The 21,543-nt window shown below is 38.4% G+C and overlaps 2 protein-coding genes and 1 pseudogene across 5 annotated transcripts; 2 read left to right on the forward strand and 1 right to left on the reverse strand.

The window, feature by feature from the left end:
- The first annotated feature begins 1,022 nt into the window (after positions 1–1,022).
- Positions 1,023–4,350, forward strand: LOC105035943 (COBRA-like protein 10). The gene is made up of 2 exons (XM_010911661.4): positions 1,023–1,775; positions 2,714–4,350. The coding sequence occupies exons 1-2, from the start codon at positions 1,208–1,210 to the stop codon at positions 4,129–4,131; spliced, it is 1,986 nt and encodes a 661-aa protein (XP_010909963.1). The 5' UTR covers positions 1,023–1,207; the 3' UTR covers positions 4,132–4,350.
- Positions 4,351–7,904: 3,554 nt separating this feature from the next.
- Positions 7,905–12,214, forward strand: LOC105035234 (RHOMBOID-like protein 13). Of its 4 annotated transcripts, none has more exons than XR_012138680.1 (3): positions 7,905–7,994; positions 8,489–10,064; positions 11,906–12,214. XR_012138680.1 is itself a non-coding variant. In XM_010910714.2 (2 exons), the coding sequence occupies exon 2, from the start codon at positions 8,922–8,924 to the stop codon at positions 9,735–9,737; it is 816 nt and encodes a 271-aa protein (XP_010909016.2). In that variant the 5' UTR covers positions 7,905–7,994; positions 8,489–8,921; the 3' UTR covers positions 9,738–10,165. The 4 variants fall into 4 exon arrangements, 2 of the variants coding, with proteins under 2 accessions (XP_010909016.2, XP_010909024.2); XR_002163865.2 differs by having other exon boundaries at positions 8,489–9,969; XM_010910714.2 differs by lacking the exon at positions 11,906–12,214 and having other exon boundaries at positions 8,489–10,165.
- A 2,241-nt stretch (positions 12,215–14,455) lies between these two features.
- LOC105035225 (probable transcription factor PosF21) lies at positions 14,456–20,035 on the reverse strand (annotated as a pseudogene).
- Positions 20,036–21,543: the final 1,508 nt, after the last annotated feature.

A 21,543-nucleotide genomic window follows, 5' to 3' on the forward strand; every position in this document is an offset into this window, starting at 1 on the left:
CGATACTTAGGCCCGGTCTTGGTCCTATTGGGTGACTTGCCGAAAGTTTTCGTCTTTTAGCTTCGCATTCTTTGCAGCAATGACTGTGTGTCCACCAGCTACTCGGCCCATTGTGCTATACACAAACAAATACATAGACACCCCCTTGTTTATCCAAAATACATGTATTGGGTATTTTAAATTTACATATTTCATATCTCATACTCAGATGCAAAGGCCAGATCATCCGAGGAGCCATAAATAAGCACATTTCTGAAAAAAAAAAAAATCAATTTACCTTGACAAGTCAATAACTAAATAAATCTTTATGTAAAATTTTCTAATATCAAATATATCAATAAAGTAGGTATTGTCATAATGATTGTAACCCTTCTCTAAAGAGATGTTTCAATTAGATTCTTTGGTGTTAAGTATTTAAACTTAGATAAATATCTTCCCTTCTTTCTTCTATATAAAAAACACTTTAGAAAAATTATATTAAACATGTAAATGGTTTAGGTTTAATATATGCAATCTAATTTGGCAACTTCATTGATCCAAAATCAAAATCAAAATTTTTTGATCTATGCCAATTTATTGGTTACCTAGTAACTTTTATGCTGCTTTCACTCGAAAAAATTGAAAAGAAAAAAAAAAAAACACCAACACCACTACCACCTGCCCTTACCTAGCAATCCAACTCAAAAAAAAATAAAAATAAAAATAAAAATAAGGAGAATGATTGAATAAACTTCATCTATTATCATTGTAAAGTTACTTGAATCTAAGAGAAAAAAGAACTAATTAAAAAGATTATATTGTTTGGATTAAAGCCCTTTTAATATATCATATTCCTTCCTCTTGATTTGGTCATGCGGTTTGCACGTGCTGAGGTATTAATGTCAAAAAAGATGTCAAGGGCCGTTGGTGACTCTTCCCTCCAAATTGTTGGTTGAACTTGAGGGGAGGAGAACAAAGCTGACAAGGTCTTCTCCCAAGTCCTCCATTTCATCTCCTTCACCGGAACCAAATACCCTTTTTTTGGCAAATCCGAAACGAGAAGCCGCAACAGAGCACCACCACTTCCACAAAACCCCTCACAAAGACCATACACCACAAGTACTCGTCTCCCTTCCACCACCCAACCACCTCAAATCCCGCCATGTCTCGCCATCTCCTCCTCCACCCTCCTCTCTGAGATCACCAATTCAGAGACAGCCCAAGAAGAATGCCGCCCTGGAGATCCCTTCTCTTCGCGGCATTCTTCTTCTCCATCCTAATTCAGACCGGCGTGCTAGCCCAAGACTACGATGACTACGGCGGCGGCGATGAAAAATCCGGGCAGCTGCCGAAGGCTGCACAGAGTTGCAACGGTATCTTCTTGACATATGACTTCCTTTCTCGAGAGAGGGAATACCCTTATGTCAAGAATGCGACGGCCCAATCCTACGCCTTCAAGTCGACCGCCACGGTGCTCAACACCATGACGGAGGACCTCAAGGCATGGAGTATCTTCATCGGGTTTCAGCACCGGGAGATCCTGGTGTCGGCTTCCGGGGCGGTGATCACCGATGGGACCGACTTCCCTGCTCATGTGGAGAATGGCACATCGTTTTCGGGGTCCCCGCAGGCAGATTTGCTGAATGCCGTTGATACTGCAGGGGACTTGAATCAGATGATGGTGAAGATCGACATAACAGGAACGCTGTTTGGGGTGAAGCCGCCGGGGATACCGATGCCGAAGACGATCAAGCTGCAAAATGATGGGTTCAAGTGCCCAAAGCCGGCTCTTAAAGGTAAGCATCGCATTTAGTTCTGTGAGTCATTGGCTTGCATTGGCATGAGATGGAAGAAAGATTTGAAAAGGGATGATTGGTCGAAGCATTCTACAGATTTGAAGAAAGCCTAGTTGGTGTTGATTCTTGTTTGGGATTTTAGGATTCATCAGTTCAAAAAGAACGAGGTCATAATTTGGGATGAAGACAGACAGTATGGGAAAAGTCCAGGGAGGAGAAGAAAATAAGAGAAAAATTATATTTCAGAAAGAGTGTAATTAAAGAAAACAAGCATAGGAGAAGCCAAGTAGAAACAAATGACACTTGAAGTCAAATAAACACAGATGGTTTATGATAAATTATGTCCTCGATGATTTTTTTTGATTGTATGAGTGCTCAATGATGAAGCTATGGATAATTAATGGAATTCATAAATCGAACTGTTTACAGATAATTGCTGATGCATGGTTCTCGAGATTTCATCCTAATGGTGCAACAAAATGCATCAAAATTTAGTAGACTTTGGCAAGGCGGAAGCTTGTCCCTGATGCCTTGGAATGGTCTGGAAAGCAGCCATAATTAGAACTGATTGATTACAGTTACTGGATGCACAGATTAGAGTAACTAGACACAAAATTCGTAACCAGCATTTTTTCGGTGATAAAAATACAATGTTTGCACTAGAATGGAGGTGATGAAGGATTGAAGCATTCATATGTTTGTAAATTTTAGAATAGTTTGCAGGTGAAACTGGGGAATTTGTGAATACAACCAGAAACATATGGTTGTCTAAAAACTTGCAGCTTTCCTATGCGAAGACATTCTAGTGTGACCTGAGGATCTGATTGAAGAGATATAGATACAAAGTGAACTATGAATCCATCTCATCTTTTTTAGTTAGGAAATTTAGCATTGAGATAATATAAGAACTTGTTCGTTCTCCTCTCATTGCTATGCAGGAAGCCAGATGTATGTGTGCTGCGTCAAGGATAAGAAATCCAAGACCAAGAAGCTTCCACCCACCAAGTTCTTGCCTCGCCGGTATGGCGACCTCACCATCGCCTACGATGTGCTCCAGGCCTACGGAAACAATTACCTTGCCCAAGTGACCCTCGACAACAACCACCCCCTCGGCCGGCTCGACAATTGGAACCTCACATGGGAGTGGAAGCGTGGGGAATTCATCAACAGCATGAGAGGCGCCTACACCCTCAAGCATGATGCATCCGAATGCATCTACGGTGTGGCCGGGAGGTTCTACAAGGATTTCGACTTCAGCAATGTCATGAGCTGCCAGAAGAAGCCCATCATCGCCGATCTGCCTCCCGAGAGAGCCAATGATACACAGATTGGCAAGATACCTTATTGCTGTAAGAATGGTACCCTCTTACCACCAACCATGGACATAACCAAGTCCAAGGCCATCTTTCAGCTTCAGGTGTTCAAGATGCCGCCCGACTTCAACCGGACTGCGCTGTATCCTCCTCAGAACTGGAAGATCACCGGCCAGCTCAATCCGGAGTACACCTGCGGCCCTCCCTTCAGAGTGAGCCCAATGGAGTTCCCGGACCCGAGCGGTCTCATGGCCAAGAGCTATGCCATTGCTAGTTGGCAGGTGGTCTGCAACATATCAAGGCCTGCACCGAAGAAATCGCGGTGCTGCGTCTCCTTCTCGGCCTATTACAACGACTCGGCGATCCCATGCAGCTCCTGTGCTTGCGGGTGCCCGGACACAGATACCTGCGACCCCGATGCCCGTGCAGCATTGCTGCCACCGGAGGCTCTGCTGATTCCATCAGAGAACAGAACAGCCAAGGCCAAAGCTTGGGCTAAGATGAAACACTTCGCTCTACCGAACCCCATGCCTTGCTGGGACACCTGTGGAGTTAGCATCAACTGGCATCTTGCTTCGGACTATCGGAACGGATGGTCGGCGAGGATCACCATATTCAATTGGGAGGAGTACACTTTCAGGGACTGGTTCTCAGCTATTCAGATGCCGAAAGCTTATGATGGCTATGAGAAGGTGTACTCATTCAATGGGACCAAGTTGACGACACCCAAAAACACCATCTTCTTCCAAGGCTTGGAGGGTCTGAATTACCTGATGCCAGAGACCGATGGGAAGAACCCGACGAAGGATCCAAGGTTGCCGGGCAAGCAACAATCAGTGATCACATTCACGAAGCGGCGCACGCCGGGTATAGACGTTCCAAGGGGGGACGGGTTCCCGGCGAGGGTGTTCTTCAATGGTGGGGAATGCTCGTTGCCAGATGAAATTCCAAGAGGAGATGGGCATCGCCTTCGTGTTAGCCTTCTGCCAATGGCTTTGGCTGCAGTGGTGGTCTTTGTGTCTTTAATGGGGGATCTCTTCTAAAGAGTACATATAGTATATTTTTTGTTTGTCCTTTGAGGACATATTGAAAGCCAAAAAAAAAAAAAAAAAAAGAGGAGTTATTAATGCTATCTTGACATCAGAAAAATAGCAGAGTTGTTTCTTTTTGGACTGAATTCTATGTTTCAGATTACGGTTAGTGAAGTAAACAAGTTCTCACAGAACATGGCTCTTTGGTAGTCATGCCATGCACCCCAGCTTGCCCGTAAATTTGAGCCTACAATAGCTAATGCTGCCTCTGGAATGTTTGGTGATAAATTCCAGCAATAGGTTGCCTTAATCCCCCCCTCCTCTTTCAGTTTGATGCATTCTGTTTCAAATGTGCATGGAACCGAGGCAAATGGGCCGGCATGAGCATGTCAGTCATAGTAACCATTGTCTCTCTCCAAATTCCAACTCCTCTTCAAGAGCTAATATTTTCGCCATCGGTTGCGAGCAGTTAACTGATCTAAATATCTATTTTAGCTTTTAATTATCTGGCAACATAACTAAATATATGGCTGTTGTGCAAGTCTCTCATCCAACAAAATTGTCCGGAGGAGACCAATTTGGTAGTTTGATGGATCAGTGAGCCCCCAGGGAGTTCTTTTTGAGAAATTCTAATCATCACTTCCTAGCAATAGATGATGCTGCAAAAACTGTCAGCCTTCATCGAAAAAGTTAACACTCCGAAGGATGCAATGAATCGGATTCATCAGTCGTTTTTGTTTTAATTGTGAAGAGGGGAAACATATGATGGTAAATGGAAATTCTTGGACAAGTGGAATTACATATCAAATTATATGCAAGATTTTATTTTGTCATGGCATGATGATGTGAGATTTATATTTTTAATTGGAGTGAGTGAGTCAGAGCTAATTATGCATTTCCACTGAATAATGCATCTGCCAGCATGAGAATGAGAACAAGATATAGCAAGCAGAATATTAATGAAATGACAGAAAATGCCAGCTAAATATGGAACAGGAAAAAAACAACATATGCAAGAAGGATACATCGACAGAGCTGCAGCAAGAGCAGGTTGATGTTAATCCAGATGGGATCTTCAATTGATTCTCTTGAGTAGAAAGTTAAATTCTATATCTTATTGAAAGGAGATGGCTGCCCAAGAAACAACATTAGATAAAATATTATCAAAGTCCTCATCTATTTGCTTGTTTTTATGAAGAAGATTATGCTACAGACACCAGTGGAAAGAAAGCATGATTCATGATTCTCAGCATATCAAAATTTTATGTAGCATCATTGCAAGTTTATCCAAATAGTGTAAAATTCTTGCCTTTCCTACTTTCATAATTTATCGTTGCACCACCTTTAAAAACATAAGAAGTAACACAACAAAAAATTACCAGTCTTATTGAATCAGGTAAAGGACTGTACACTATAGATAAGAGTTAATCACTTGACCAAAGTGGATATATAGGTTTTATCAGTACATCATTTGCAAAATCATTTGATTAGATGATTCTCCATGCATCAGTAATTTAAGAGCATTCATGCCCATAAGAGGGGAGGTCAAATATGATTGTTATCATGCATTCTAGCTCGTTTACCACAAATGCAATTTACGTTTTGTGTGCTTTTAAGGTTGTAAGCGTTAATCATAATGGATTATATCAAAATATGGAAATATGAACATAAATTTGCATTTTAATAAGAGGGAAACCAAAAGCAATTATATCCATAAATGCAAGGGAGAGGATCTGGACTAAATGTATCAAGTACAAGATCATATCTCGTGGAGGATGAACAGGAATTTACAAATCACATATCACTAGAATGTGGTGAATAAAGATTGAACAAATAGTGCATGAAATCAAGCATAAATTTTAGCAAAAGCTATATCTGGGTTATGATTAAATTTTTGCAGTCGGAAAGGAAACACTACATAGGCTTTTGTTGTGGGCAAAATTTGCATCTCATTGGAAGGAAATGAATCTAGACTAATCATATATCGCGCTATATCATCCATAAATGTGAGGGGAAGCACCAAGACTAAACACCCCAGGTACATTGCTAAATCACTATGGCTAGGAAAGGAAAGACTTTATAGTATTTTGTTTAGGGCGATGAACAAAAATTAAGATGCTGCTTGCGAGGGAGTGAACGAAGAACAATCATACATGGTACTATATCATGCATCGAATTGAGGCAAAGAAACAAGTTTAACCATATCTAGCACAAGATATCGAATAATCGAAAGTCTCTATGGCGTCTAGACTATAAAGATCCAGAATTTCAGAGATGGAAAACAGTCATGCTAGGTTGAGTGAGGGCAAGCTAGACATGATTCATTTCATGTAACAGCTCAAGTTTGGGGGTCAGATACTACTTAATTGGAAGCACATGTGCATCACATCTGACAGTCATTGAATATGGGCATCACAATCAATACTTAGTGTTTGGATGAAATTGCAAGTAAATTTGTTAAACAGGGTAGATACTTTAAAATATTTTGAAACCCATTATTTACCATTTGCTCTAATGAAATTAAAGGGGTTTTGTGCCTCTAGTAGAAAGGCTTAATGCATGAACTTCAGGGTTGTTGGATTCTATCCACACTATAGGTCATAATGAGAAATCAGAAGTATATAAGCACCATTAGAGTCTATAACACATCCAATGTGAGACTATTCTTCAACATTCCAATATTCCTTCCTAACTATTGTATCACGCAAATTAAGCAAGTAGTGAACATAAAAATGAAACATAACAATATGTCAATTTTGTTTATTAGGGTTAGAAAACTCAATGATGGAAAAAAAGCGTAACTCTCTGTGCAAGATATGAAACATTATATCAGCACTTGACCAACGTGTTCAAAGTTTGAACCTTCAAGAAATATTGTAAGAAGACAAACACATCCAACCTATAAGTTTTACAATAAATGCAAAAATTAAGTGTGCAGCTCCCTTTTTTTTGTTTTTAAGGAGAAACTATGTTAGCTACCGTTAAGAATCAGAATATGGTGCAATTATAAGAGTCAACAACATGATCACAACAGCAAGCATATATATATATATATATATATATATGTTGCGGCCAATTTTTTGGAACATTTGACGTCGATGAAGAATACTTGCAAAAGAAGTTATTAACTGTCCACTAAGTAGGCATTAACTGTCCACTTCACGACATTATAACATCAAAATAAGTGAGATCCTACGTGCATAACCGTCACAGACGGTTACCGATTGCTTACCTATAAAAGAGAGAAAAATGAACAGAAATGGTAAGTTAATTCTAAAGACAGAAACTCTGTCAATTTGAATTCACTATTGTTCAATCAACTTCTCACTTTTAATTTAAATATCGGAGGATCTTTGTCGGAAATAATTTCGATCAGTGTGGACATTGTTTTGCATGTTGCTCTTAAGCAGAGCTAGATGAATTAGGGATTTGACCGCAACAATACACACACACACACATATATATATATATATATATATATATATACACACACACATACATACATACATACACACATATGTGTATATATATATATATATGAAATTTATTTTATTTATCATTTTTGCTGGAGTTTAAATGAGCTTATTATTTTTTTAAATAAATTTAAGTTGTCCAAACCTGAGTTATTTATGAGGCAAGCTTTCAAAAATGTTTATACTTGGACTCATGTCCAGCTGAATGAACCTTGTAGCCCGTCTCTGACCGGTCGAACCGGTTAGCCTAGACGGTTCACCGATCAACGACCAGCAGTGAATGATCACGCAATTGGGTGCTCTCCCCGAAGAAGCAAAAGAAGAGGAAGAAAAGAACGGTAGGAAAAGGGAGCTACGGATTTGGGGCGAGGCAGTTCTCGAGCAGCGGACTTCCGACCCGAGGTACGGTAAAGATCTCAAAACCTTCCTCTTCTTTTAGTCCATTTCTCTGATCAAGAAACCCTAGATTCTCTATTCCTCTTCCCCTTTGCCTTTTCTCCCTCACCGATTTCTCTTTTTGTTCGCTTCGATAGATTCTTCTCTCTAGAGCCTTTAAACTAAGGTAGGGGATGCGATCTGCTTTCAACCCGCCCCCCCCGCCGCCCCTTTAGAATTCTTGTGATCTATCCATCTAATGAAAGCTACGATCTTTCTGCAACTTATTTCTATATATAATCATAAAATCGAACTGCTTAATTACCTCAATCAGCCAATTCGATTTACTGTCTGGAAGATAAGAATGTGAAAGCTGTGTTGATTTGGAAAAAATTCCTCTAAAGAGATTCTTTTTATCCAAACAAAAGTAGAGTATATAGACGACGAATACTAACGTTATGTGCTGAGGTTGGAAGTCATAATGTTGCGACTGATTACGCAGTCTTGGGTTTTGAATGTAGGATTTTGAATTCGAGCCTGCGCGTTCGGAGCTTTGTTTATATAGTCTGGAGTGTGGTTATAGATTTGAATGATTGGTTGTTATCCTTCACTCTGGTTCTGTTCATGTGGGAGAATTGGACCTCATATAACAACCTTTTTTTGTTTGAATAACATTTTTGAGAATTGTGGAGTGCTGGATTGATCAGGGGAAACCTCAGCTGTAAGTCAGACTTCATAATATGCGAGATATCAAGTGATTTCTCTTCGAATTTTATTGGTTAGTGGGATTGAGCAGGAAGAGTTCAAAAACTTCATGATTTATTGTTGTTATGTTTGTATTGCTTGGGAAAATGTGAAGATAGCATTTTCCTGCTGTAAGGTGTAGATTGTGGCTTTGCATAAGGCTGAAGATCTGTTGGAGCCCTGCTGCACAAATTTTGTGGATAGTGAGGGATGGGGAAGCCACTCTTGTATGAGATTTGGGAAAAACCTGCAACTAGTTGTATCATAGGAATATGCACTGCAATTTGGTTCTACATTCAGAAGAAAAACATCGGTTATGCCAGTGTGGGCTTGAGCTATGAAACAGCCATTGAAGGGCATTATTGGAGAATAATTACATCCGCATTCTCCCACATCAGCGTGGTTCATCTGGTTTTTAACATGAGCGCTCTTTGGAGCCTTGGCATGGTTGAGCAGTTGGGCTACATTGGTCTTGGCATAGAGTTTTATCTCCATTATACTCTAGTTCTGGTAGTGCTATCAGGATTGCTGGTCCTGGGAGTTTATCATATTCTGATTCAGAAGTTTAAGTTGGAGTATTTCAGGAGAGTGACAGCCGTTGGTTACTCATGTGTGGTGTTTGGATGGATGACGATCCTTGCAGTGAAGCAGCCATCTTCAAAGCTGAATCTGTTTGGGTTTCTTTCTCTGCCAATCAGCTTTGCACCATTTGAATCATTAATTTTCACGTCCATAATTGTTCCACAAGCAAGTTTTATTGGCCACTTGTCAGGAATTATCGTCGGTTATTCCATAGCTTGGGGTTTGATTCATGGCATGAGTAATTACTGGGCCATTTCAATGCTTGGATGGATTATTCTGGTGTTTTTCCTGAGCCTCAAGCGTGGTGGAGCTTTTGACTTAAATTTTATTGAGATTGAATCAGTTATGGATTCTTCACTACCTACTGTGGGCTTTCTTGCTTCTGGAAATGGTAGAACTCTGCAGATGAATATTCTTACTGGTAGAGGTGCAGAACTTGTATAGCTTACAGTTGAGATCATGTGGTTTTTCCATTGATGATTGGTCCATCATACAAGATTGTCTGCTCGTGCATATGCTAGAAGTCAGCACTGCCCAATTTATAGACTTGTGTGGTGCTGTATTCATTGGACAAGCTTATTCCAAGAGGTCCTCCCTGCTGTAAGCACCATGCTTGGTCAGAACATGGATTCTAAAAACCAGAAATTGTGCGTCTTTCACCTGGTTCCTGTTCCAGGTGAAAAATTCTTTGGATCTCAAAGACTAACATGTGGATCTTTTCAGAATAGTCTTTTCAATTTTCGATTACTTTGAAGTGTAGATTTTGGTTTGGTGAGTCGCATATTTCTAATTAACAAAATATGTTGTTTTTGATGTTGCATTCATCTTATGAAACATGCCACTTTCATTAATTTACAATTCACTTGTGGATATATACTTGCATCTTGTGAATAGTTTTGTGTTTTTTCTTCTCCTTCCTGTAGACAATATCTTCAGGTAGAGCAACTCTATGTTGTTGAATCCAGTTACCATGTTTTTGAGACGTGCTATTGTAAAAGTTGAGGAAAAATAGTTAAAGAGAGTTTCCTTTGCAGCCATGACAATGAACGCTATCCATTCTGTACTTGTGGATCATGGCCTTTCATTGTTTTTATCTCCTTCCAACTATCATGACGTAATGTCAAAATGGGATGGTAGATTGATATCACAGAATTGCCATTAGCTGCATCCAACATTCAGATAATTTTTATTCTGAATGCAGATTTTCTTCTTTTAACTGATAGTTAAGGAGTTTCAGAGGAATTAAGCTTTAGCTAATTATGCTATATATTTTTTTAGATTAACTGTTGATTCTTGTAGCCTTAGCCATGTTGCCTAAGGTTTCTGAGCTTCTTGTTACTGTTTGTATTTCATTTCCTAAAATGGGGGAAATGCTAGGTATAAGCACGTCCAGGTCAGCCTGTCTGGTTGTGTCAATCCAAATAAAAGATTTGATGTAGATAGAACACTTACATAGAATCTTCACAGGTAATACTCATACTGTCTCTAGCTGGAGGCTGAGAGCATGCTGTCTATTGCGAAAAGTGGGTCAGTCAGATGGAATTGAGAAAACATTTGAGTCCAGAGAGGAACGGTTGTTGTGCTAGATGATAGGATATAAATCCATAACAGTTTAGGATGCAGAATACTCTTGATGCCTGGGCAGACTCCTCCAAGATAGAATGGGATATTGCATTGGAGAGCTTTTGACCATGTTATGGATGCTGAGTCAGCTCACACTCGTCATGGTACGAAGGTGGTGTAGAAGCCTTCTCCAATACCTGGATGGTCAAGTTGTTATGTCTATAGTGTGGGTCCAAATGAAGCTTCTTTTCCATATTATTATGCAGATCGGCAGTTATTTTCAGCAATGATTACCCCTTCTGATGGTTTCTTGTCCTGATAAACTCCCTTCTTAGTGGTTATCAGTGGTTGCCTACATGAATAACCCTCTTGTCCTGATAATTTCCTTTAACACGTTAATTCCAGCAATTAACTACCCACATATTATTTCTTGTATCAATGACAAATGGCCAAAAACAGTTCCTTCAAGTATCATGCACATGATTGACCAAATCTTCATCAACATTTATGTTTTTGAACATTTACTATAGTTTGTTGATGACCAATTAGTGTTTGGGTGTAAACACAGTTAGATTTGTTGTCAAAATGTATTCTCAGGTAAACCGCTTTTTACTAAAAGCTTATGGCCTAGAAGAATTGAAAGACCTGAATTTTGCTTAACCAGGAATTTTGTTGATGATCTTATGGACACAATTAAGAAGTCTATAAGTTTTATTTCTCGATCAACCTTCATTTTTCGGCAACTAGATAGATACCACTGATGACAAAATAATGCTTTATTTGGATGTACCACCAAGTTGCATATAACTTTAGAGTCAAGTCTAATCTGTATGTTTTTGAAAAAGAATTTTGATTCCATATGCAAACTCTTTAGATGTTTGAGGAAAACAAGTAGTCCTACAATTATGAAATTAGAAAGTTATTTTCTATGCTTGAAGTTCTCTAGTTTCATTATTTTCCTTCATGGCATTTTTGCTGTGGTTTTCTCCAACCAGCTACTACTACTTGCTTCCAACTGTGAAATGCCATGATCTATTGTAAAATAACAGGTGAACAGGATTTTCAACAAGTACAGATCCAAAGAAAGTCTAGACTCGAGCAATGAATCAATGTTTACATTAGCACCAATTTAATACACAGCTGTGGCTGCCGTGATGGGGCTATGAAGTACAATGCGATGCAGATTCAAGTTCAATAGAATTAAGTGGTTCTGTGGTATTTCTGTTTCTTTAGTTTGGTAATAAATATGATCCAGCAAAAATTTCCCGTTACTGTGCATTGACTAATCTAGACTAGTATTTCATTCTCTAGGTTGTGAATGGAAGTTCTCTAATTACAAAAGTATAATTTTTACTCAATTTCTTGTGTCTGTGACTTGAGTGTTTAAAGCTTTGCTTGTTGGAAAGTCACTTTTATTCTTTCCTGATTAATCACAAGCCAACATGGGAAGATGAATGTGTGCATGTTTGGCTAGTCCAAGAATCTGAGATGAGTGTGAGCATTTTTGTCTAATCCAAAAATATGAACTTGCCCCTTGGGAGTGTGCTGCGTTGAAGTCTTGAACAGAGACGTCGTAGGAGAAGTCAGATTAGTTTTATGATATGCACTAGTGTTGACCCCTTGTTTTGGAAAGGCTAAGTATTGATACGATGATTTTTGTCAGAAACGCTTGGAAATGAAGTGGTCTGATGTTTTGCCCATGCTGAGATAAATAAGCAAGCAATCAAACAAGGTATTTAGCATCAAATCTTCAGTCTCAAAAGACTATGTCTAGAATCACAATGAGATAGGGGCTTGTGAATATTTAATGAACTAAGAGGCTTCAGGAAAATGAGGTTATGTCAATCATATCGCCCTCAAATTTTCTCAAAAAAAAAAAAAAAAAAAAGAAAAAACGAGGAGGTCTCTTTAAAATTTATTGCATGATAATTTGTGATCTCCTTCCCTGCTGTCAATCTATGACCCACATCCTGGTCCTCCCTACCTCTATGATTATAATGGGGGGCAACATTAAGAGTGTTATGCAGTTTGCTTTAGAGTGCCTGATCCCCATCTTCAGCAGGAATGTAAAACATCTGCTCCATAGGAAAGGCGGGCTTGAGGGAGACTTTGTCATCGAACAAGCTCATCAACTTAACTACATGAAGCTATGGATTGCTTGAAAATTGAGTAGAGCATTAAGTAATACCCAATAATTCAGAAACCAAATCTGACTAAATATTTCTGATAGTTCAATAATCTATAGTTTATTGGGGCAGGTTTAGGTGTTATCTATATCTGATTAAAAAAAAAAAAAAAAAAACTGATGGACAATCTCATAATGATGTTCATGCACAAATGCATGGACATGTATTATGTATTAACAGAAATTTTATATATCAAACATCATTTCTCCAAAATGGCTGCTTCATATTTTGTTTTGCATGTCAATTTCCTTTCTCATTCACATACAGACTGTAGGTTTAAGGATAATTAAAATTATTTTTTGTGAAGTAGGCTATGAATATTGGTCTCGATCAAGTGAAACTAGATTTACAAAATGAAAAAGGGGTTTTTTTGGATGTGTGCGTGCGTGTGCGCCCTTAAAAGGCCTGCATGGGAAGCATCCATCCACAATTACATGATAAGGAACATCAGGAGAAAAGGATGAAATCCAGAGAGTAGATGCAGTAGCGCTGGATGCCCAATACCTGTTTTGGAGGATGTTTAGGCCAAAATGAAGCAGAGAAAAAGAAACAGAAAACAGTAATTTTCTGAAATTTATCAAATTTATTGACCATCCCATAATGGATCATCCAAATCAAAATCTGATAAGAAAAAGACGAACTTAATTATGCGTCATTGAGTTTGGCTCTGGGTGTTGCTTGGATTGGAGTAAAAGACAAGCTGCTCACATCCCTAAAATTGACTAGTTCAGTGAAACAGGCCAACCCAACCAAACATGGGCCATGTCTCTTTCACTCGCTTGGATCAAGATCAACGGAGGTGGATAAAATGGAAGGCAGGATGGTCAGGCAGCGGCTGGAATGGTCTGTAGGGTTGTCATCATGAGAAACCTCCATTGGCAGTGGGTAAGTGGATTGCAGTAGATCAGATACATCAGACTGTTAGCTGCCCCAGAAGCCATACATGGTTCTTTAAGAAAAGATGTTGTGGAGTTGGAATCCAACCAGACCTGAAAGCATCTGTATTGACGAAAAGAATGCAGAAATGAATATAGTAAAGGTGAACTGGGCATTGCCAACAATGGTCCGATCCCTCCTGAAATATAGGAGGTTATAGCTGATAAACTCCATTTGATGGAAACAGCCTCAAGCACCGCTTAGAATGCAACCAGCTGACTTTGTGAGGGAAAAAAAAAAAAAAAAAACAATACGACATATCAAACAAGAAAGAAGAAAGATTATAGTAATTAATAAAATTAGTTCCCAACTAGGTCACCAACTTTCAATACCACTCAGATGCCTGACAAAGTGAACTAATATTCAGGCTAGCACAAAATAGTTTCACCAAGACAAATTCTGAATCAATAAACCAACGATATATAATGTGAAACAACATATTTATTGAAATGGTGAGCCACGCCAAGCAAAAGTGTTGTTTGGTGTTTGGAAGATCACCATCATTTATATGATTCTGGAAAGCAGACCAACAGAGGTAATCAAACTTAATGAACCTCATATATCGAGAATGGTTCCAAGTCTATAACTAATAAAAGGCAGGGTACATGGTATAGATATGACTTGGATAGCTATTGATTCCCAGTACCTTTCCTCACTCCCTTTGATTGTTATTGTTATCTGATGGGCCCTCCCCCTTTTGTTCTGATAAGTCATTGGACCCTTCATCCTCAGGTCTACAGGTGGCTGCTGCTGTCCTTGCTGATGCTGGTGGAGATGCAGCTGCTGTTGCTGCAGAGGCTGAAGTTGGTGCAGCTGCTGCTGATGCTGAGAGTGGATGTGGAGTTGCTGAAATTGTTGGGCTGCCATGAGTGATTGCATTGATTGGTTATGGTGGTAGAATTGTTGACTCGCTCCAAATGAAGGGTGTCCAAAATTCATCATTGGACCACCATTTGGCATCAATTGGCCTGTTGCTAACTTCAGCCGCTGAACCTCCTCTTGCAATGCATCATTTAAAGCTAAACGAATAAAGAACATAAGCTTTGGAAAACAGGATAATATATCTAAGCAGGCAAAATCTGAGTGTCAAAAATGCGGAATAGTGTTAACATTCCTCGCAGTAGCAAAAATGAAGATTCTTTCATATGTACAGTGAATTCTAAAACACCACTATTTTCTTCAGGCCATCGTTGCTTCCTTGGTTACTATAGTTACTATAATGCAGGACCGATTGAAATTTAACAGATTAAATGAGAAGCGCATTACTACCACATTCTGTATTTCCTTTTTAGTGGGGAAAACACATTCTACACCGATGCTGAAAACCAAAGAATGAAAACCCAGGAAGGAAATAACAAGGATGTGAATGTGATAACAAAAATGAAGTGGTAGTAAGAATTTGGCAACAAAAATAGGAAGAAGATGATATATGTAAGCAAGCAAAATTTGAATGTCAAAAAAATGTCAAAATATCAAATAGTCTAATATTCCTAGAGGTGACAAAATTGGAGATCCTTGAACATATACAGTAGCTTCTAAAACACCACTATTTTCTTCAAGTCAGTGTTGCTTCCTTTGTTACCATTGTTACTATAATGAATGACCGATTGAAATTTAACAGATCAAATGAAAGTGCATTGCTACTAGATTCTTCATTTCTTTTCTTTTCTTTTGTTTTTTTTTTTTGAGGGGAACCACATTCACACTGATGCTGAAAACCAAAGATCTAAATGAAAATGCAATGCATACCCAGGAAGGAGATAATAAGAAGAGATTCGCAACACCAAATGTAAAAAAATATTTTAAAAAAAAAAAAAAAAAACAACTTACCGTCTTGAAAGTGAACCTGTTGTTCCATGGTCTGCAACTGCAGCTTCAGCTCACTATTTTCTGCAGTCAGACCATTGGTGTCTCTCTGTAATTACAAGCCAATATGAGAATTTTCTAATCAATGCATATGCGTAGCCTAATTTTGGCAATCCTTAAAAAAATATAAGATTGTAACATAACAATTGCTCAAGACAATAAAGGATATATGGGTATAGAACATTGACCTCTGAACAATCAATTTATACGAAACAGGTATCCCACTTCCCTATCTATTAGTTTTCTCAGTAAATATTCCTGGTAAATAAAATCAATTCAGTTGTCTAAAAGCTTATAGAGAATATAGTGTTACTTGAAGGAAAAATGTCAAAAGAATAGTGCGTCAAGTGCCGAAAGAAGAAGAAATTAACAGTGGAAAGGTAAGAATGCCAAGATATCCGTATCTCCTTTGTTTCTTACATTTTTTTTTTAATATGGCATTTCCTATTTCCCAACTTCTCATTAGTACGGAATAGTTCTACCAACTTAAAGGCAAACGTTTTATTTATATATTTACTATTGGGATTTTGGGGACTTGGAAGTAGTAGTAGTATATAGCAGCACTGCAAAACTAGATCCAATTAAACACTAGATTTTTAACCATTACATAAGATCAAATAGTATAAACTTCACATCTTGCATTCTCAGCTGCCAATGAAGAATCATACGTAAGTAGATCCGACATTCAAATATTCAATATGATTAATCAATGCCTCTCACTTGCATCTTGAAGGAATGATATATAGTGAAGGGTGGGATGGTGCAAGTTCTCCTATTCTTTGGAGTTTTGGACTAGCAAAGAATCCTTTTTCCCATATTTCAAATTCGATATACACACAAACCACACGCGCACGCAGGTGCACACACATATAATGATGAAACAATTATGGAGATGTATGCACCTGTAACATTGTTAATTGAGCTGACAATGTTGTTGCGTCTGTTTGAAGGCTCTGCACTTGTCGCTCAAGCTCAGAAATATACGCATTTTCCTTTCTTTGGATCTTGCAGCTGATTGCCTGTTTGCCCACATCCTATCCATCCCACCAAAATACTCGTCACATAGAAAGTTGGGAACAGGAAAGATAAATGTAGGTTAAGCACATTTTAAGATTAACAATATCTTTTTTATTTTTTTTTAAAAAAATGCAGATGCTGAGCAACAACTATGACATGATGTATCTGAACAACTTGTATGAAGGACCTAAATGTACAGGATAACTTTAGTTGCCTGAAAGAGGAGTTTTGGTAAATGAAGCATGGGCACAAAATGCACATAGAACCAATCATCTGGTTGGCACCATGGAAGATTTATATATTTATTTTAAATACAACTTAAAATGTCCTATTAAGAACATTAAATAAAAAATAATCGAGCATTCTCCATCAAGGTGCACTGTTTATTGTGGTTGAATTCAAGACTTGGAGCTCTTTAAATGCAGTGCATAAATAATGGTAGCAACTGCATACCATGATCCTTAAAACTTTAATATTAAGCATGTGATTCAACATCAGCAGCAAAAGACTATTCATCATAGAGCATGTAGGTAAAATAAGCAAAGTAATTATAAAAGAAGCATGGTCTTAATCTTAATTGGCATGCTTGTGTATGAATGTGTACATGATCGGTGGGTCACTACATCTCTCCATCATCTTGGGAGATCTCCACACAGAGTGTGCAGAAAGAATGTAAAATTTTCATGAGTCCATCAAAAGAATTGACACAAATTAAATCTTTCAAAAGATTCAATACACTTCTAATTAAAGCAAAAGTGGCAAAAGTTGTATCTACAAACAAGCTACAAAGCACATCAACTAGAAGAGGTGCATGTGAAGAGATGTTGCAGCACAAGAGATCTATACATGATTTGGGTGTAACAGAAGAAAATTTTGTGCTTATTATTTTAAGATGGCATATTGACTTTTTATTCATCGACTGATTATGTGAGAAAGCATAAACTGTTACAACTGAACAAAATCTGCACAAAAATAATCTTACAGATAATGATGAAGAGATATATGAAAGGCATCTGATAGGGGTGGATGCAACTTGAATATGCATGTAGTGGTGAGATGCACAATCAAGGAAGAGTCACAAATTGCAAATTTCAATTTAGAATGGTCATCTCAGATTACATAAAAATGAGCGGATGTTATGTTATTACTTAAAGATGACCTGGAACTAGTTCTTAATGTCATGAACAGTGAAATGTTTACCAAATAATAACACTAATTAACAATAGCAAAAATCTATGAAAAGCAGTTACTATTGTGAAATGGCTGAAAAAGCAAAACTAAAGAGCAACTTGTCTCATGTTTATCTGTCTATGAAATCAGAGTCATCATATAATCTAGGGCTTTTGGATTAAAGGCCAAAGTTAAGGTGCACAAGCTTAGGGATGATAAATATAGGAAGGAGGCAAGGAGCTGTAGATCTGCATGCGCATACAAGAACAAGGTTGTCATGTAATAAGATGCCACCAACAGTTGCATCACTGGGGTTTACATATGGTGGAACTAGATTCTTATAACCAAACAACACTCACAGATACAATAGTATATTAGAGATGATGATGAACCTGCCATGAAGAAAAACAAACTTGAAAGTTCTGAACATCAGTAGATGTAATTAGCAACTGCCGGAATTGAGGAAGATTAACTAGCATGGTAGATCTAATGCAACTAATCTGTGTATCTTGTTTTATCAAGACACATGGATTTATGATTCTGTTTACCTAACAATCATCCTAAGGGCAAGGAAGCAGATTGAAGAGTAGTGGGAAAATGGAAGCATGGATATTTCTTAAGTGCTCTACATCTTCTCCTTTTAAGTATCCTATATTCTAAATTAGCACCCCATACTTTGTTCTTCATATCCTAGCTAGGAAGACTGAGATTAACATCCAGCACCTGTTTGACACCTACTAAAATCCAGTGCTACAGGTATCTCAAGTGTAATTGCGTTTAGTTTCAAGGTAAACCTTCAGAATGCTAGAGGTATATTATTGAGAAAGACAATTGAGAAACTGCAATTGATCAGCCAAACCTCTTTGCTCGCTTTGGATCGACGAGAGCAAGATCAGCAAGCTTTGCATCCTCCACAGCCTTCTTCATCTCTGCCGGTGTCAGTCCCGGTCCTTCACCGCTGGTACCCAGCAGAACCGAGAAGGACCCATCCATGGACTGGCTATGCTGGTGCCCAGCCCCTGGCCTCTCATTCGAAGCCGAGACCAGATTCTCAGTCTGCAAAGGAGCAGGAGGAGCTGCCGCCAAGCCGGAAGGCTCACCGCATGACGGGCCCGAAGACGAGGGAGGAGGAGAATTAAAATTCTCGTTATCGAAGTAAGCGGAGAGCAAGTCATCATCGATGTCATCATGGGATCCAACGACACCGAGGTCGCTGTAGAAGCTGATGTCGTCTGGGAGGCCAAGGATATCCGAGTGGGCTCGGCGGTGGCCGAGGTTTCTTGGTAAGAAATCCGGCATGAGGCTGACGTCTTGGCTGGATTCTTGAATAGGCTGCGAGGAGGATGAACGCAAGGGATCGCCCAACTCTGGGAAATTGCTCGAGAACGGAGAGAAAGAAGCAGAGAAGCGAGAAGAATGGGGTGGCGAACCGGCACCTTCGCCATGGACTGGGGCCTTGCCCTTGTCCATGACTCGATGTTTCCAAGCTCGATTATCTCAAAGGAATCGACTTTCGAAGAGAAACCGATGGGAAATCCTGGAACCAAATGCAGATAAACCGATCCGTAACTCTTCGAAGCCCTTTTTTTTATAGAAAATCTCCCCGAAATTCCAGTCTCTTCGAAGGAAACTGAGAAACCCTGGAAAAAAGATATCGGATAGAATCAAATACTTTCCTTTTGGCATCAGAACTTTCGAGATTCACCGAAAGATTGCAAAAGAGAAAAACAAAATGGAATCCGACGATTTAGAGAAGGAAACGAACCAAGAGGAGCTCCCTTGGCCGTGTTTGCGATCGAAACATTAGAAATGAAAGGATCTGGCCTTCTGGAGATGAGAAAAATCCGATCTTTCAACGAAGCGACCGAGCTGAGACTCGAAGAAAGGTCCATTGCCGCAGAGAGCTGAGATCCCCAGATCGGCCTCGGAGAGACGGGGGATTGGAGAGAGAGGTTGGAAGACGCGGAGGACCGTAGAGAGAGGAGGACGAGTGCAAGCTTTAATGCAACGAGACGCGGCGACGAAATAGTCTCTCTCGAGTTTCGAATTGTTATATGGGGACAATGGGAGGGAGAGAGAAAGACATGACACTAATGTTATCTTTGATAAAGTTTTAGTAACACATAATTTTACTGAGAAGCACCATGTAGGTATCTCTTTGTATCTATCCTTTGACAATGTGACCACAAACTGTGGTTCCTTTATATGTGTATATGTAGCAATATCATTGGAATAACTAAGTATAATATATGTATCTCCTAAGATATTAGCATGCATGAAAGACAGTTATAGCACCAATTAGATATGATATATGCTATCTCCTAGTATATTTTCATGCATAAAATACAGTGATATGTATAAGCATATTGAAATCATCTCCTCCTATCTTCTAATGATGCTGGTAATACAATTTTTCTGCATTTTGATATTCGGGAGAATTTTACAATTTTTAAGTATAATAATTTGATCTCTTAAACAATTTGACCTATTGATGTTAATTGTGGTGCCACAACTGAATGATCGGAATATACTAAATTACTTCACTAACTTTCAGGATCATTTTGAAATTTTCTAAACTATAGAGATTTTACTTTAAAATGAGGAGATGTCTATTATAAATACAAAAGATAATATTGCGTATGTTTATGATTTCGAGAGGGGGAGAAAGGATCAGTGAGCGAGTAGAGGAGAGAATCTAAATGTGCATATGTACGTATATATCTATATATGTATCCCTTATTTTATTTGAAGCAAATATTTTAAAAGAGATAGAAAATTTAGATTATCTACATAAATGGCGGCAAATTGAATTGGTGCATTATTTAAGTATTATCAATAAGGATTTAAGTATTAATGTGCATTAGTCCATATGTATCAAATTGATTACATAAATGCTAGAGCACCATGAGACACTTGACATGAACGTTAAATGCTAGAGCAATTTTTTACTAACATGATACTTTTGAGAAATGATCTTTAATACCCTTGTCCATTGGCTAAACTTAAGGAGAGATAGGTGAGCACTTTTTGGCAAAAGCATCTAAGAACGAATAATGCAAGATTATTTATGTTGTATCATTTTAGAAGATTTATATGGTAGTTAAGTTAATGCATGTTGCGACTATATTAGAATATGGACTATTAGCGACCAATATTTCATGAAGAAATTAATGTATCTTCATTAAAGCCGCCGCACTTAGATTTCAAACTCGAACTACTTTAACAACATCCAACTTTAAGTTAATTTCTTAAAACATCTTGAGTTCCTATAATTAAGCTCAAATAAGAAAGTTATGATCGAAATAATAAAACTGTATTAGGATATTAAAATATTTGATAAGATGCCGATACTTTCTAAAAGTTGAAATTTTACTATTAGAAACTAGAAGCCTATTTCCTTATAAGAAACATGGTGAACTAGTCCTAGTAAGTGTCACATTTTGTTTTCAGACTTTGATGAATTCCATCTAGTTACAAATGTAATAGGTTGTTGCATTTATATTTGTTAATAT

Source organism: Elaeis guineensis, chromosome 1, assembly GCF_000442705.2.
Source record: "Elaeis guineensis isolate ETL-2024a chromosome 1, EG11, whole genome shotgun sequence".
NCBI classification, from domain to species: Eukaryota; Viridiplantae; Streptophyta; class Magnoliopsida; order Arecales; family Arecaceae; genus Elaeis; species Elaeis guineensis.

Excerpts from the sequence above, each read along its gene's own strand:
- LOC105035943 (XM_010911661.4), top strand. The coding sequence starts at position 1,208 with ATGCCGCCCTGGAGATCCCTTCTCTTCGCGGCATTCTTCTTCTCCATC. Across the intron at positions 1,776-2,713 it reads CCCAAAGCCGGCTCTTAAAG|GAAGCCAGATGTATGTGTGC; the intron begins GTAAGCATCGCA and ends ATTGCTATGCAG.
- LOC105035234 (XM_010910714.2), top strand. The coding sequence starts at position 8,922 with ATGGGGAAGCCACTCTTGTATGAGATTTGGGAAAAACCTGCAACTAGT.